This window comes from Phacochoerus africanus, chromosome 2, assembly GCF_016906955.1.
Source record: "Phacochoerus africanus isolate WHEZ1 chromosome 2, ROS_Pafr_v1, whole genome shotgun sequence".
Taxonomy (NCBI): Eukaryota; Metazoa; Chordata; class Mammalia; order Artiodactyla; family Suidae; genus Phacochoerus; species Phacochoerus africanus.
The window spans coordinates 7,704,818-7,721,399 of NC_062545.1; the positions used below are offsets into that span (position 1 = coordinate 7,704,818).

The 16,582-nt window shown below is 46.9% G+C and overlaps 1 protein-coding gene across 1 annotated transcript; it reads left to right on the top strand.

Moving 5' to 3' along the window:
• The first annotated feature begins 1,599 nt into the window (after nucleotides 1-1,599).
• Nucleotides 1,600-14,016, top strand: SOD2 (superoxide dismutase 2). The gene is made up of 5 exons (XM_047769815.1): nucleotides 1,600-1,934; nucleotides 2,349-2,551; nucleotides 6,385-6,501; nucleotides 9,091-9,270; nucleotides 11,041-14,016. Exons 1-5 carry the CDS (start codon nucleotides 1,663-1,665, stop codon nucleotides 11,184-11,186), a joined length of 918 nt encoding a protein of 305 aa, XP_047625771.1. The 5' UTR covers nucleotides 1,600-1,662; the 3' UTR covers nucleotides 11,187-14,016.
• Nucleotides 14,017-16,582: the final 2,566 nt, after the last annotated feature.

Consider the following 16,582-nt stretch of genomic DNA (forward strand, 5'->3'; position numbering starts at 1 on the left):
GGGGCTCAGTCCCCTTAGAGTGATATTTTGTTCTTACTAGAACTAGCCCTTTTATTAGTGACTGATCTGTCACTGAATTCTATTGTTTCATCCTGCTAAGTGGCCCTTTTTTCTGGTTCCTACAGCTAGTACCCTAAAATTGGCTCTTAGTATCTCATGCTAGGATTCTTGCAACAGCTTTCTAACTAGCCTGTGCCTCTAATTAAGGTGCAGACTCCCTTGCCTGAAAAACTATTTTCAGTGTGCCTCACTTCAGCTAAAATGCTTCTCAGTTTCCCATTACTAAGCACATGTTTGAGATTTATTTATTTATTTATTTATTATGGCCGCACCTGAGGTATACGGAGGTTCCCAGGCTAGGGGTCGAATGGGAGCTGCAGCTGCAGGCCTACACCACAGCCACAGCAACACTGGATCCAAGCTGCGTCTGTAACCTATGCCATGGCTCATGACAACCCCAGACCCTTAAGCCATTGAGTGAAGCTAGTGATTGAACCTGCCTCTTCGTGGACACTATGCTGGGTTCTTAACCCACTGAGCCACAATGGGAACTCCCTATGTTCGAGTTTTAAGGACATCTGTCACCTGGTCCCAACCTGAAATGCCTCATTCCTCGGATCACATACCCTTACCTTCACCTGACTATCAGCCAACCCCACCCTCTTGCTGTGAAGCCTTGCTCAGTGGTTCCCCTTTGCTGTCCCCCAGTCATGCCAAAGCCTAGTCATCCTTGGGTCATGGGTGGGGTGAGGGTGGAAGAAAGTAACTGACATCCTATTCAGCACTTTTTAATCTGTTTCCTTTTATATTATTCTGTTCAGCGAAGACCCAACTCAGGCCAGTGTAAAGCCTTCCTAACTTCTATTCCTAGCTTCTATACAGGGAGGATTTACACAATGCAGGGTTGTTTTTTTAATTGTTGACAAAGCACTTAATACTTGGAGCTCATTAGATATATGACACCTCGCAGGAAAGACTCCTCCGTTGTACTTTTATATTCTCCCAAAGACGCTCAAGACCTCACTGCTAAGGCTTAAAAATCAAGACAGTATGAATTCTGGATTCTAATCCAGACTCTTTCACTTACTAACGGTGTGACCAGGACAACTTGCCTAACTTCATAGAGTTTATTAACAGTTGCCTGCAATCAATGATACCTACCCTAAGGGTGAAATAAATATAATTGTAAACCATGCAGCTCAGTCCCTGCCACATCATGGGTGCTCAGTAATACTATTATCAGGCCTGGCGGAGGTCCCAAGGTCAGTTTACTTGGAAAGCAAGGTCACTCTGGGCAGTGGTTGGAGGGGCACTGGCCCTACATCTTAGCAGCGCCAGGGCCGGCCTTCCAGGGGGACCTTACTCGCCCTCTGGAGCAGATCGCGTGACCCTGAGGCTTCCCCCCCACCGCCCCCCCACCGCGGTGACAGGGAAGAAGCCGGGACGCTAGTGCAGGAGCACAACGCCCTTGCCAGTCCGCGGGCAGAGTCCCCCACCTGCAGGCCCCGCAGGGCCGCGCCTTCGTGCGGAGGAGGGGGAGGGGGAGGCTTAGGGCCATACCATCTCCTATGAGGGGGGGACTGCGACCTTCCACTTGGCGACACGCTCGGAAGCCCGGCAAGGAGGGGCACCACGTTCGCGCGGCCGCTGGAAAAAGTGCAGATGCCCCAGTTCTTGCGTCTCCTGAGCCCAGAACGCGGGTGCGGCGCGGTCGGGCAGAGCCCGGGGCTTCCCCCCCCCCGCCCCCGGATTGGAAACGGCGGAAACAGGGGGCGGGGCCGAGGCGGGCGTAGGGGGCGGAGCCACGGCGGCGGCTATGTCCTTGGAGCGCGGCTCGGGACACGAGTCCAGCCGGACGGTCCGAGCAGCTCGGCGGCTGGAATTCTGAGGGCCCAGCGGGCGGCGATCACCATGTTGTGCAGGGCGGCGTGCAGGTGAGGCGCCGGGCAGCGGGAGCCGCCGGGACAAGGCCCGGGGCCCACCGCGAAGGGGCGCGGCGGGGGGCTCGGCGGGCCAGCCCTGTGGCCGCCGCGGCCCCTACCGCCCGCGGTTCTGCCTCCCCGCTCGCGCCGGCCCCGCGGCGTCCAGAGTACTTTGGGGGCACAGGCGTTGCGGAGACGCTGCGGGCGGCCGGGCCTCAGGGCAGGTGTCCGCTGAGCACGTCCAGGTGCCGCCGAGGCTCTGGACCTCAGCGTTAATTTAATGCTTCCAAGACTGGACGGCTAGCGGGCCAACGATAGGAAGGCCAGGGTGCGCGGGTCCTTCCAGCCGGGTCTGCGGAGACGGGCACGCGGCTGAAAGGGAGCTGCCCGTGCGAGCAGATCCGGCTGTGTTTGCTTTCTTTCCAGCTCGAGCAGGAATCTGGTGCCGGCTTTGGGGGTCCTGGGCTCCCGGCAGAAGCACACCCTCCCTGACCTGCCGTACGACTATGGCGCCCTGGAGCCGCACATCAACGCCCAGATCATGCAGCTGCACCACAGCAAGCACCACGCGGCCTACGTGAACAACCTGAACGTCGTGGAGGAGAAGTACCAGGAGGCGCTGAAAAAGGGTAGGTGCCCGGGGGCCCTGCTTTGAGAAGCTGGCTGCGGGGAAGGGTGGCCGCGAGGCGCGTCTCGGTACGGAGATGCCCCTCCGTTGGTAGAAGCGCTTCACGTGTTTGTGCTTTGACTCAGGGGGTGGAATTCACAAGGGGAACATCGGTTGCCTGGGCAACTGAGACAGGCTCGCGTCGAATTGCTATGATTTGGAATTTGCTGAAAATATAATAGGGAGTATTTTTGACAAAGAGCGCAGGTGACAAAACAAGTAGTGCGGGGACTTTTTTGTGCTTTGCGTCAGGGGGTTATGTTTGGGGCTACTGGGTTTTAACGTTTCTATACAAAAGAGTATTTCACTTTCTTAGCTAACAGTCGTGGTTTGCACGAGGGAAATAATTGACAGCCCTGTTTCCAGGCTGTATGTATGGCTGAAGTTACAAGTGTATTTTTTTCTTAAATATGTCTTTATTGAATTTCAGTTCTGTGGAATTCGTCGAGTAAATTTTAGACAGTGACATCTTTAAAAAAATTATTGTCGTGCAGTTTCGTTGATTTACAATGTTGCATTAATTGCCGCTCTCCAGCGGAGTGATTCACTTATACGCATACATACATTCTTTTTCATATTCTTTTTCATTAAGGTTTATCACAGGATATTGAGTATAGTTCCCGTGCTATGCGGTAGGACCGTGTTGTTTCTCCATCCTGTGTATAAGAGCTTGCACCTGCTGACCCCAAACTCCCAATCCCTCTCTCCCCAACTCCCATCCCCCTCGGCATGTGAGTTTGTGAGTCTGGTTTGTAGATCAATTCTTCTCCGGACGGTGACATCTTGCTGACTGGGGGCATCTAGTGGAAAAATGCAGTATTTCAGCCTGTGCATGACGTAGTTAAGTAAACGAAGAGAAGAGGAAGTTACCATGTTCTGGAAGATTTTCCTGTGACCCTCAGAGGGACCTCAAATTGGGGAAAGGAAGGGTTTGAGTCCGGGAAAAGGCTCTGTGATTGAGGAAAAAAACAAACGCGGGAAGAATGTGGTAATAGGGAGGGGATGGGTAAATCCCAGTTGTGAAAGTATTTCCTCCGTGACAGCAGCTGACAGCCCCAAATCTTTCTCTTCAAGAGTTTACAAACAGCTTAATCTCAGCCCTTTTCTTGTGCAATCAAAGCTTCACTTGTTTAATGAAAGCCACTTAAAAAAAGGTTTTACTATGTTTACGAGGTTTTACATTGTACTGTGTTGCCTATTATTATTATTGTAGTTATAGTTTCTTTATATGTATATATTTTTAATGTAATATTTATTTTATCTATTTTATTATTTTACATTAAGTTATTATTTCTAGAGTTTCCTTTAAAATATATTTAAAAATCATTGAGTTAAATTTTCATGTTTGAAAATTGTGGAAAAAAGAATATAAGGAAAAGAATATTATTAATCTTACCTCATGTGTCATAAAGACTTTTCAAACAAAAGTACTTTTATCATATTCAACAGAGGGGAAAAAAAACTGATATGAAACCAAAGAAACTGTTGAGCTTCAGGAAAGTTTTTTTTTTTTGCCTGTTTTTTTAGGGCCACCCCTATGGTATATGGAAGTTCCCAGGCTAGGGGTCAAATCAGAGCTGCAGCTGCTGGCCTACACCATGGCCACAGCATATGGCAACACCAGATCCTTCCCCACTGAGCAAGGCCAGGGATTGAACTTGTATCCTCATGGATACTAGTTGGGTTCATAACCCACTGAACCACAACAGAAACTCCAGAAACGTGTTCTTAAAAGCAGATATTATACCCCCCAAATTTCTATTAAAATTAAAAAATGATTAAATAAACTTTTAGAGATTGAGATTAAACTAGTTCTCAATAAACATGTTTCTTTCCTATTAGACATTTAGTTATCGTTGACTTATTAAAAAACAACATAAAGCCAACAGTTATTTTTAGGGTGATTCCTCAAGAAAACAATAAGGGAAACACTGATCTGTAAGAAGATTATTTTCCAAACATAGCAAAATTAGACTTCTTATTTATTTATTTATTTTTGGCTGCGGCCTGCGGAAGTTCCTGGGCCAGGGATTGAACCCATGTCACGGCAGCGATCTGAAGCACGGCAATGGCAATGCCGGATCCGGATCCCCCTTAACCCACCAGGCGAACTTTGCGGGAAGCTCTGGAAGTTGACATCTTGAACAGAACTCAGATTAGCTGTGTATTCGGATGGCGCTGGTCCTCCGTCCTTCTGAATGACTAACAAACCGGATGTTCGTTGTTTGAGAAAGCGGCGTTTCTTACGTGTGTTCTGTTCTCACAACACAAGTAGAGAACTTGTGCTACGTCAGCTCCCCAAGGGCGGGGCCGCCAGGGGGGCTCTGTGCCCTTCACTTTGCCTCTTGGTACCTTGTGAGTCATAAGCGTTTATTACTGAATCAGGGAATTCCCATTTTTCCTAATAGTTCTGTTAGCCGGCGGTGTCTGGAAGGCACAGGAAAAAATATTTTGCCTGTTTGTTTGGCAAGGTTGGAAAAAACGGCTTCAATATGACCCTCTTTTGAAGTATAGATGTCAGAGAGGTTTTTTTTCCGTAGAAACTCCATTCCGGGTTGGTGAGGGCCTGCCTCGTGGGAGGCGGTATGTTGGGCTGCGGGACGTGGCCATGCACAGCGGTCCTTGTCCCCCCTGGAGCTTCCCTTCTGGCCGGGAGACAGGAACAGGAGCACGGGCCGAATGACAGGGGAAGTGGGCTGGGAGGGGGCGGTTAGAGGAGCCTTCGGATGAGGTTGCTGTTTCAGTGGCGCCTTGAAGGAGCGACGGGGGAGCGACCCGTGAGCCCCGGTGCAGGGTTCAAGGTGATGACACAGTGTTATTTAACCCCCGTAGTTCAGCGCAGGCCACAGGGGTCCGTGGCAGCCCTAAGCTGGGAGGCCACCGTGGCTGGAGCTGGGTGCCCCTCTGCACCTGGTTGGGACGACGTGGGGATCATGCTGAGAAGAGTTGCCTGGAGGGGTGCCACGGTCACTTGGGGCTCTAGGGGAGCCCCGTGGCCCCTGTGTGGAGAAGAGACCTGGGGGCGGGGTGGAAGCAGGAGATGCGGGGGGGGGGGGGGGGGGGGGGGGGGAGAGACGGGGCCCCGGTGCGGGCGGGAGGGGCTGCTCCAGAGGCAGGAAGGAGGGACGAGGTTCTGGATGTTTCTGGAGCTGCTCTGCCGGTGCATTTGCGGCTGGGTCGGTTGTCGCGGGTGAGAGGAAAGGAGTGAGGAAGAAGCGGGGTGTGGGAGGAACCGTCCTGAGGACACGGCCGGCCCTCGCTGAGATGGGCCAGGCCGTGGAGGCGTGAGTTTGACGTTGAAAATCAGGGGCTCAGCTTTGAATAAGCTGAGCTTTTTGTGAGTGTAGCATCGAAGTCCATCTAGGGAAGGCCGGCTGAGCGGTTGTCATGCAGTCTCTCGGACCGTATATTCCCCAGCATTCCACTGTTTTCTCTCTCTGTTCTCGCAGTTACTTCATTTACTGAAATCTTTTCTATTCAAGGAAACGGAGTTTTCTGAAGCCCAGGAATGAATTTTCTGCTAGCTTTACCACCCCTACGAGCTTCTCTCTAGTTGTTTTGCACATTCCTAATTAAACTGAGGATCCACTGGGACAAATGTTTTGGGAAGGGTTTTTTTGTTTTTTGTTTTTTTTTCCATAAAATCTGAAATTGTGAAATTTTGGGACCAATAGGCTTGTTCAGATAAGCTGGTCCAACTGTCTGAAATTTTACAAAGAAAAAAAATAGTGCATATAAAATGGATGAGAAAAGTGAGTATTAAAAAAAAAATGTGTTTGCATTTTAACTTTTCAGGTGATGTTACAGCTCAGGTAGCTCTGCAGCCTGCATTGAAGTTCAACGGTGGAGGCCACATCAATCATAGCATTTTCTGGACAAATCTGAGCCCTAACGGTGGCGGGGAACCCAAAGGTTGGTTTATTACTGGGGCAACCTGAGCTCTGTTTTGTGCAAGACAGGGATGACTGTCTGTTTTCTCAAGTTACCTTCATTCTCCCCGAGGTATCAGAATGGCATGTGGTTCATATAGCAAGGAGCACAGCAACATCGTAACTTTCACAGGGGCCACACAGAATGGAGTTGCCCGCATGGAGTTATATCATCAGATTTGACACACACACACAAACATCACATACGGTGTAGCCTTTTGGTGAAAAGGTGCTGTACTTTAGGGAAAGACTGAGAAACTTCGTTTTGAGAAAAGACAGCATTCACTTGCTGGCTCTGGGCCCTGGGCTAAGAGGCTGAACCAGCCTGTGCCTTGCTTTCTTCATCTGTGCGACATGGGGATACTCCTCCGGCTGTTTTGGAAACGGACTAAGTTTTCATAGAATCGTGCCTTTTGCTCTTATTTTTTTTTCCTCTTCCTAACTGATAAAGTCTGTGGTCCCGGAAAGTTAGGTTTTCCAGGACAGCTGCAGGTAAAAAGAGGCCAGAGCCAATGGTCTTGTTCACTCTGCTTGTTTACTTGGCTTCTGTGTATCCTGTGGAGGCCTCCCCATCCCTGGGAGGGTATGGGGCATAAAAAGAGCTCTGCCTTGACTGTGTGTGTGTGTGTGTGTGTGTGTGTGTGTGTGTGTGTGTGTGTGTGTGTGTGTGTGTGTTTTAATAGCCGCACCTGCGGCATATGGAAGTTCCCAGGCCAGTGTCCAGTCCGAGCCACAGCGGGGTCCTGCACCACAGCCATGGCAACATCGGGTCCAAGCCATATCTGTGATCTATGCTGCAGCGTGCAGCAAATCTCACAGAGACTACATCAGGTTTTGAACCTGATGAGCCACAAGGGGAACTCCCTGTGGTATTTTTGTTGTTGTTTTGGGTTTTTTTTTTTGGTTTGGCAGGTGGAAGTTCCCAGGCTAGGGGTTGAATTGTAGCTGTAGCTGCTGGCCTGTGTCACAGCCACAGCAACACTGGATCCAAGCTGCATCTGCAACCTACACCACAGCTCAAGGCCATGCTGGATCCTTAACCCTGAGTGAGGCTGGGGATTGAACCTGCATCCTCATGGATACTAGCTGGGTTCGTTACTGCTGGGCCACGACAGGAACTCCATTTGAAACCCGTAGCGTAAGAGCAGTGCTGCTTTTGGCTCAGGTGGTCTAGGTGATGTGCTCAATCGAGGGTTGTAGATTCTGTGTTGCTACAGAGTGAAAAGCGTGATAGCTCATGTTCAGTAATAGCAAAATCACTCTTGGTTGATTTAAAATTTCTTTTTGCTGTATCATATGGTAGTTATTTTTTTTTAAATTTTTCATTAAAGTATAGTCAGTTTACAATGTTGTGTCAGTTTTTGCTGTGCAGTAAAGGACCCAGTCATTCATATATATATATATATATATATATATATATATTCTTTTTCTCCCATTATCTTCTGTCATGGTCTGTCACGGGTGGTTGGATATAGGTCCCTGTGCCATACAGCAGGACTTCATGGCTTATCCATTCTAAATGTAATGGTTTGCATCTACCAACCCCAAACTCCCAGTCCCTCCCACCCTCCACCCCTCCTTTTTAATTTCATGAGGTACCTCCATACTGTATTGCATAGTGGCTGCACCAGCTTACGTTCCCAAACACGGCACACAAGGGTTCCCCTTTCTCCACATCCTCACTCACATTTGTTATTTCTTGTATTTTTGATAACAACCATTCTGGCTGGTGTGAGGCGATTTGTCATTGTAGTTTTTTTTTTTTTTCTTTTTTTTCGAAATCATTCTTCTTAAAATGATAGAATTGAGATAGGAAAGATCTAGGCTGCCTTGGAGAAGAAGCGAGTAAGGACCATCACATTTTATTCCCAAACTGAGATCGAGTAGGTAGAGTCCCAAGGAAAATTTTCTATTGAGCTAATGAAAAGTATTATTTCTTTCCTTGTGGAAATAGCCCAGTGAGGGAAGAAATCCCGGTTTTAGTCACGAACATGTGAATTAAAATCGTGAGACCTTTGACCCTGGTGTCAGGGCAGGAGTAACACCGGGTGTTGTTTGTTTGTTTGTTTGTGTTTTGTCTTTTTGCCTTTCTTTGAGCTGCTCCTGCGGCATATGGAGGTTCCCAGGCTAGGGGTCTAATTGGAGCTGTAGCCACCGGCCTGCGCCAGAGCCACAGCAACTCGGGATCCGAGCCGCATCTGCGACCTACACCACAGCTCATGGCAACGCCGGATCCTTAACCCACCGAGCAAGGGCAGGGATCGAACCCGCAACCTCATGGTTCCTAGTCGGATTCATTAACCACTGCCCCACATAGGAGCTCCTAACACCGGGTTTTGTAGGCTCCCTGGGTTATGTAGTGTCTTCTTTATGTTGTCTGGTTGTCTCTTGGGCTGTACAACAAGACAAGAATACTTGAATATGTGTAATAGAGTATTTTGTCATGAAGGTTGCAATCTGTTCACTTGTGTGTGTGTTTTGATATTTTTAATTTTTTATTTTTCTAAGTTTTATTGAAGTATAATTAATTTACAAGGTGTGCTCATTGGTGCTCTGGATATTTTTTAAATAGGGGAATTGCTGGAAGCCATCAAACGCGACTTTGGTTCCTTCGAAAAATTCAAGGAGAAGTTGACCGCTGTATCCGTCGGCGTCCAAGGCTCAGGCTGGGGTTGGCTCGGTTTCAACAAGGAACAGGGCCGCTTGCAGATTGCCGCTTGTTCTAACCAGGATCCCCTGCAAGGAACAACAGGTCAGGTTTGAGAGTTGTTGCGGGTATATTCGGGAGAGATGGTCCCCTGTGAAGTGTCTGCCGTGAGGTGAGGAAGACGAGTAGTTTTTGAGCCTCCCCTGGGCACCTGCTCATTTGAGCCAAGTGAATAGGTGATACCCAGAGTCCTGGGTAAGCAGAAAGGCTGTACAAGTCCTTGATATTTTGTAAAATTGGCACATGTGATCTTACAGATTCATTCACCAAATATCATTTCAACAGACTGCTTCATATAAGAGAATTTCCACATCAGCTTATATAATTACACGCACTAAAATAAAACACTGAATTAGGTAAAATGACACGAAGGAGGAAAAGTCTGACTTCCGCCTCTGCCGAGCACCTGTGGTCAGACCTCAGGTTGCCAGACCTCTGCCTTTCCCAGGGTCTTGGCAGAGGAGAGCTTTGGCATAGACGCCTCAGGCCGGGCTCACCACTTCCTTTTTCATGTTGAGCCAGATGCAAGTGGGAGCTCTGGAGGAAACGGCCCTGAGGAGCCAGCGGTCACTAGCCGGATCTTTGGTGCGAGGTGATAACAGCAGTCCGCAGTAGGGCTCAGCCGTGTTTCCTGCTTCTGCACCTGCCAGGAGACTCACTCCTGGGACTCCCTACCCTGGATATATTCAGATTTAGCCAGAATCTAAGCAGGTCTTTTGGGAAAGTGAGATGCCACCGATTTGGGAAAAGCGGCAAAAGATTTGTGAGCAAGGAGCGCTCTAGAGATTCCGGCACCTGACTGGGAAGGCTGTGGTCGGCAGGTGAATCCTAGTTACACTGCCTCCCCTCCCGCTTGAGCAAAGCCCCGCTGAATAATACTAAGTGGACATTGTCGCAGTTTATTTATGGGAAAAATCATGTATGCTGTTGCCTTTGACACACCTCACAGCTGGTTGAGGACTACTTTCACGTGAGAGATTTCTTAAATGAATGTTTTGTAGAGTCATTTCTTCATTTACATAATTCAATTGCTGAAAACAGTGTGTTTTTTTTTTGTCTTTTTGCCATTTCTTGGGCTGCTCCCGCGGCATATGGAGGTTCCCAGGCTAGGGGTCGAATCGGAGCCGTAGCCACCGGCCTACGCCAGAGCCACAGCAACGTGGGATCCGAGCCGTGTCTGCAAGCTACACCACAGCTCACGGCAACGCCGGATCCTTAACCCACTGAGCAAGGACAGGGACCGAACCCGCAACCTCATGGTTCCTAGTCGGATTCGTTAACCACTGCGCCACGACGGGAACTCCTTTGTCTTTATTCTTACTCGCTTTTCCTCATGACCTTCCTCTTTTTACTAGTGTCACAACTGCTCTGTATTCTCTCTTACTGACCTCCGCGCAGGGGAGCAGAGCAGCTTTTTCATACCCTCTCCCCCAAGTACTCAGCGCCTTTGGAAGCACCCCCCTGCCCCGCCCCAAAGAGAGCACACCCTTACTGAGACCCCTAGTAACTGAGACCTGGTTCTTGGATCAGTCGGTTGATGTTTTCAGAACAGCCATTAAAATACGTGGGTCGTTGATTTTCCCCCTTCCCATGTATCACATTGTCTTCCAAAGAGGAGAGTTTAAAATCTCTCCATAGGATGTTTGCTTGTATATGCAGAGTTCCTGTTGATGCAAGAAACGGAAACATGAGGATGAGAAGAGAGCGTTGCAAAGGGCGACTGGTGTGGGTAGGACAGTTGAAGTTTGACGGGAGCGGATGCAGGGCTTTGGCGGGACAGTCACAGTTTCTCTTCTTTCCCCTCCTTCCCAACAGGTCTTGTTCCGCTGCTGGGGATCGACGTGTGGGAGCATGCGTATTACCTTCAGTATAAAAACGTCAGACCTGATTACCTGAAAGCTATTTGGAATGTAATCAACTGGGAGAATGTAACTGAGCGATACGCCGCTTGCAAAAAGTAAAACATCAGCCTCACACCGAGTACATCAAGCTCTTTGGGGCTGTTTTTGTAGGAGCGCCGAATACCGCAGGGTACCAATAAGCTGCTCTATTGTAGTGTTTCTGAATGTGGCTTGTTCGGGTATTTGATAAACACAATGTAGTGCCATGAAGAATTTCTTTTAAAATTTGGTTATTAGGCAACTGTTTGAAAATGTTAAATGCTTCGTATGATGTAGTCTTTCGAATGTTTTCCTCAGAGAGTGGAAAGAGCCAGGAGGTTATAAAACCATCCCAAACCATCATAAAACCATCCAAAATGTTTCATCCCTCTACTGTTGGGGTCTCTAGGGAAGCCTTTCTAATCCTGTTCTGTTGCAGTTACAGAAAATCTAGTCTTTTGCCCCAGTTGTTTAATAATAAAATAGTAAATTTATTTCCCAAGGGAAATACTCAGTTTTCTATTGAAAATTGCTCTTTTTGTAAGTAATTCTCTGTCCAGTATTACTTTAGGCAGGTACCACCCAGTGGTCTTTAGCTACTTATAAGTGATCACATGTTACCCAGGGTTAACACTATCCATTTTGTCATTAAAAATATATAACTTGTTTGCTAATGAGAATTGCTTTATTATGAGAAGGAGATGGTAGTACCTCTGAATTTTTCTGTAGAGAGAAAATAAAGACTTTTGTGAAATTTTGTCCTCACATATAGAGATGTGTGTTGTCTAAGTGCTCAAAACGGACCGAGTGGGGCCTGGTTAATCAAGACCAGTGGTAGGGATGTGGCCTCATCCACATCTTCTGGCCGGGCACTTGTCCCACGCTACCACCCGCTGTGGGCCGGTTCACAAAGCATCCTTCTAAGAGCACAGGCTTGGGCCTGGTCCTGCCTTCCCGAGTGGTGAGAGACAGATTGGCTCCTGGACGTGGTTGGGCACATGCCACCCTCAGGACTTTTCTTTTCTTTTTCTTTCTTTTTTTTGGGGGGGGGGGTTAATTTTTTTTTTTTTTAAAGTATAATCGATTTACAATGTGGTGCCAATTTCTGCTGCAAAGTGACCCAGTCTTTCAGAGGTTGATTTTGAGTTGTATCATCCCCTTCGATGGTTCTCTTTTCTTCTAGAAAATGTCCAGTCACTGTCAACGTTTTATGTGGTTTCGTTTCCCCAGTACAGAGGAAACGACATCCCTAATGCAGTGGCACAGCTGTCAAAGGATGCTCCTGTTGGCTTCCTGCAAGTGGAGCTGTCCAGCAGGGCCTCGTCTGGACTTGGTGTAACATTGGTCAGGCCTCTGTCTTCCTCCTCGTTGTTAATGGCCGTATACTTTTTATCAGTTGGACATTTCCTCATTTGTTTTACAGTTCTGTTACTGAGTATTTTGTTTGTTTCTTAGTGTTATTATTACAAACAATGCTGTTCCGAGCAACCCACATAGGTTTTACCTTCTATTGGAATATTTTCTCTGTATAGGTTTTAGTCTTAAACCGATTTAGTAATGGGGTGTTTTCCCCAAGTTTATTTTTTCACTGAAAATTTTTCCTCCAACTTTTATTTTCCTATTTTTTTTTCATGGAAAAATGGAGTAACCTAGCAGTTTCAATATTGAAGACTGAAGTTTCTAAAAAATTGAAATTCAAGGCACTTTTCTTTTAGAATTCAGTTAGCAAAGTGTTTAGGCTTTCTGGGTTGGCAGCAGTGTTAAAGAGACTCGTGGTACCTGTGTGTTTATGCTTGTGGGTTGAAAACACCTCAGACTCTTTGGTTGCCATCCTTCATATACTGCAGTAAAATGGCTTTCGCGAAGTGCAATATGGGAGTCCCGTGACTGCTGCTTACATGTATCCTATATACACATATATATGCCCATGTATAAAAAGGCAGTCATGTGGCTGCTGCTTACATATATCCTATATACACATATACATGCCTATATGTAAACAAAGCAGTGAGCTCTGTAAACAGACCGTTGAGAAAAGTCAGACCTTTTGAATAGGACTGGTCTTTTAGATCCGGGTTTGTATTGAACTAACGAAGACATGCAGAGACTACTGACTTTTATAAACCTTTTGAACTCTCGTTAAGCCTTAAGATTAAACAAATTCAAAGTTGAAATTTCTATGAGGCTCTATTTTTGCTTTGATTGTACATTGAGGACAACGGAAAGTTCCTGGCTTCCACTAAGGTTTTGGATTTGAAGAGACTAAGCTAACATACAGAGGAAAGATTTTCATCATGTGGCAGAAAATGAGACCCTAAGATTCTGTTTCGCCCTACTTTTCATAACAGAAAAGAAACAGAAAAGGTAAAACAACCGTTTCTTCTGGAAAGAGCAGGGATGGTTCACTCAGGAAGGATTTTTGTGACTGAATCAGCAGTGCCTGTTCTAGTTACAGATGCGCTGCAAACACTTTAGCTGGCAGTGGGGGACTCTGCAAAACAGACAGTGTCTGTGAAAGAGTATGTGTCACTGGAACTGTGATAATTAAACTCTGATACCGAGAAATGACCGCTTTATTGCACACCTCAGATTCATGAGTCTAAAGTGAGATGTGAATTTCTATGGAGTACTTTTAAAGAGTAATACCAAAAATCATAAAATTAAGATTGATGTTTGTTGTCAGTTACATAGGTATAAATAAGTAGGTATGAATACAAATTGTATTTCCTCTTTTAATTTCAGGGGAGCTGTTTTTTGGGAACACAATTGGGTAACTGTCATTTTCAGTCACACTGATGATACCAGCAAGCTAATGTCCTGTCTTTTAGGATATGCATGGTACATGCTAAAAATCCTATAAGGTCCTGGAGAGCTTTCATTTAATTATTCATTAAAGAAGCATTTATTTTCATATCGTTAAGTGTGAAGTTTTTTGATTGTTAATAAAAGAATCTGTTAATCATCAGAGGAGGTCGTGTGTGTCAAAACATAAGTCTTTTTTTTTTTTCTTCAACTGCATCTGTGGCATATGGAAGTTTCCTGGCCAGGGATTGAATCCCACCTGCAGCTGTGGCATAGCTAGATCCATAACCCACTGCGCCAGGCCAGGGATTGAACCCATGTATCCACAGCAACCTGAGCCACTGCAGTCAGATCCTTAACCCACTGTGCCACAGCAGGAACTCCAAAACATACATAGTCTTACAATGCTTGTATTTTTTTTTTTTTCTTGGCATATGGAATGGTAACCAGAGCCACAGCAGTGACAACAGTCAGTCCTTTACCCAGTGAGCCTTCAGAGAACTCCCACAATGTTTTATCATTTTTGCTATAGGAAAGGAATAATGATAGTTAAAGTTTTTTTCATAAAACCCAGAAGGCATTTGAGTTCTATGTCCAGTCATATCTGTAGTAACATCACCTGATAATATAATAGCATTTTATAAACTAATTTATAAGATTGTAACATCTTAGAACATTAACCAAACAATATTGTCAACTGTGGAAAAAAAGAAGTAATTAGATTATTATCACAAGTTGTGTTTACATTGAGTTTCTCGCCTGGTGATATTTTAATCACTCTGGTTTTGGAAAGTGCGACATGACCCAGTGCAGCTTTCCCTGGACCTCTGGTAGGGCTAACCCTTGAGTTAAAATCCACATGACTTAGGGTTGGCCTCTGACCAACTGTGAATCGTGTAGTATGATATGTGGCTGTGGTGTAGGCCGGCAACTGCAGCTCTGATTCGACCCCTAGCCTGGGAACCTCCATATGTCGTAGATGCAGCCCTAAGAAGACAAAAAAAATTTTTTTTTTTTCTGTGCAGAGTTCATGTGGCTCAGCTATAATGAACCCGACTAGTATCCATGAGGACTCAGGTTCGATCCCTGGCCTCACTCAGTGGATTAAAGGATCTGTGTGATGATTGGTCAGCGTGGCTTATTCCGGTCCTTTTCCTTTCATGTAAAATGATGGGTTTGGGAGACAATCTTAGGTGCCAACTCTAGCATTTTATGGATCTGTTTGTTGAGTAAAATTCTAGTGGCTAAACACGTCTTGGTGATATTAAATGGTTGTGTCATTTACAAAAGGCGTTCAATTTATATCCTTAAAGTTCCTCCAACTAATAGCATCCTTGCTGGTAGTGCTCTCAGCTGGCCTGTCAATGGCTGGGACTCGCAGCGGAAGCCAGGAGGAAGAAAACGAAATGAGTATTTAGCCCCTGGCCCCCATCAGCACTTAAGGGGTGTGGACAGCAGGGTTCATGATAGCACCCCATGGTAGCACTCCATGGGGGGAGGGCCCTGGCACTGGCGTGGGGCCAGGCTACCTCAGTTTATCTCAGTTCCATCACTCTGTTTAAGGCAAATGCTAGTTGCTATATGGAGGAATCCTAAATGAATAAGTTCTAGAAGTTATTTCTCACATTAAGCTCCAAGTACCTGATCTGGCCTATACTCCTCTTGGTGATTCACGTACCAGGCTTCTATCGAGCCCCATGTTCAGTAAATAGCTTCCCGGGCTCCCATGTGTGTCAGCAGCGAGCTGGAGGCTCGGGGGGTGGGGGCATGGAGAGCTCTCACGGGAAGTTTTATGGTCTGGCCACACGTCACTTCTACTCCCTCGTCATTGGCTAGAATGTAGTCATAAAGCAACACCCAAGTGCAAGGGACACTAGTGGGAAGCATAGTCTCGTGTGCCCAGGACAAAGAACCCAGCTGAGCTGAGCAGGTCGCCAGGTTGCCTCGCTCAGTACAATGTGCCTTTCTGGACCCCAGATCTGTGTTTCCTTCTTATTTTTCTAATTTATTTATGTGTGGCCATGCCCACGGCATAGGAAAGTTCCTGGGCCAAGGACTGAACACTCGCCACAGAAGTGACATGAGCCACAGCAGTGACACTGCCAGGTCCTTAACTGCTAGGCCACCAGGGAGCCCCTCTTTGTTATTTTTAGAGCACTCAAAGCCTCTCCAAGGGAGACAACCCCAAGACCCAACTTCAGGTAATTATACAGTACTCATCCTTAGATTGATTTGTGGCCCTGCATGGTCTGGTGACCTGTGAACCACAACACTAGTGTATCTGCCCGACTATCCCATTTCAACCCAGTATGAACAGAGGCTGACATAAAAAGTCCTGTTAAGAAAAGAGAGCAGAGGGAGTTCCCATTGTGGCTCAGCGGGTTATGAACTCAACGAATATCCAGGAGGATGTGGGTTCGATCCCTGGCCTCACTCAGTGGGTTAAGGATCTGACGTGGCTGTGAGCTGTGGTGTGGGTCGCTGACGAGGCTTGGATCCTGCATTGCTGTGGCTGTGGTGTGGGCTGGCGGCTGCCCAGCTCTGATTCAACCCCTAGCCTCCTGGGAACTTCCATATGCCGCAGGTGCAGCTCTAAAAAGACAACAAAAACTTCATCTACATGATGTGCATGAGGTTCGCACTCCATGGGCTCCGTGAAGATGACGGGAGCTACC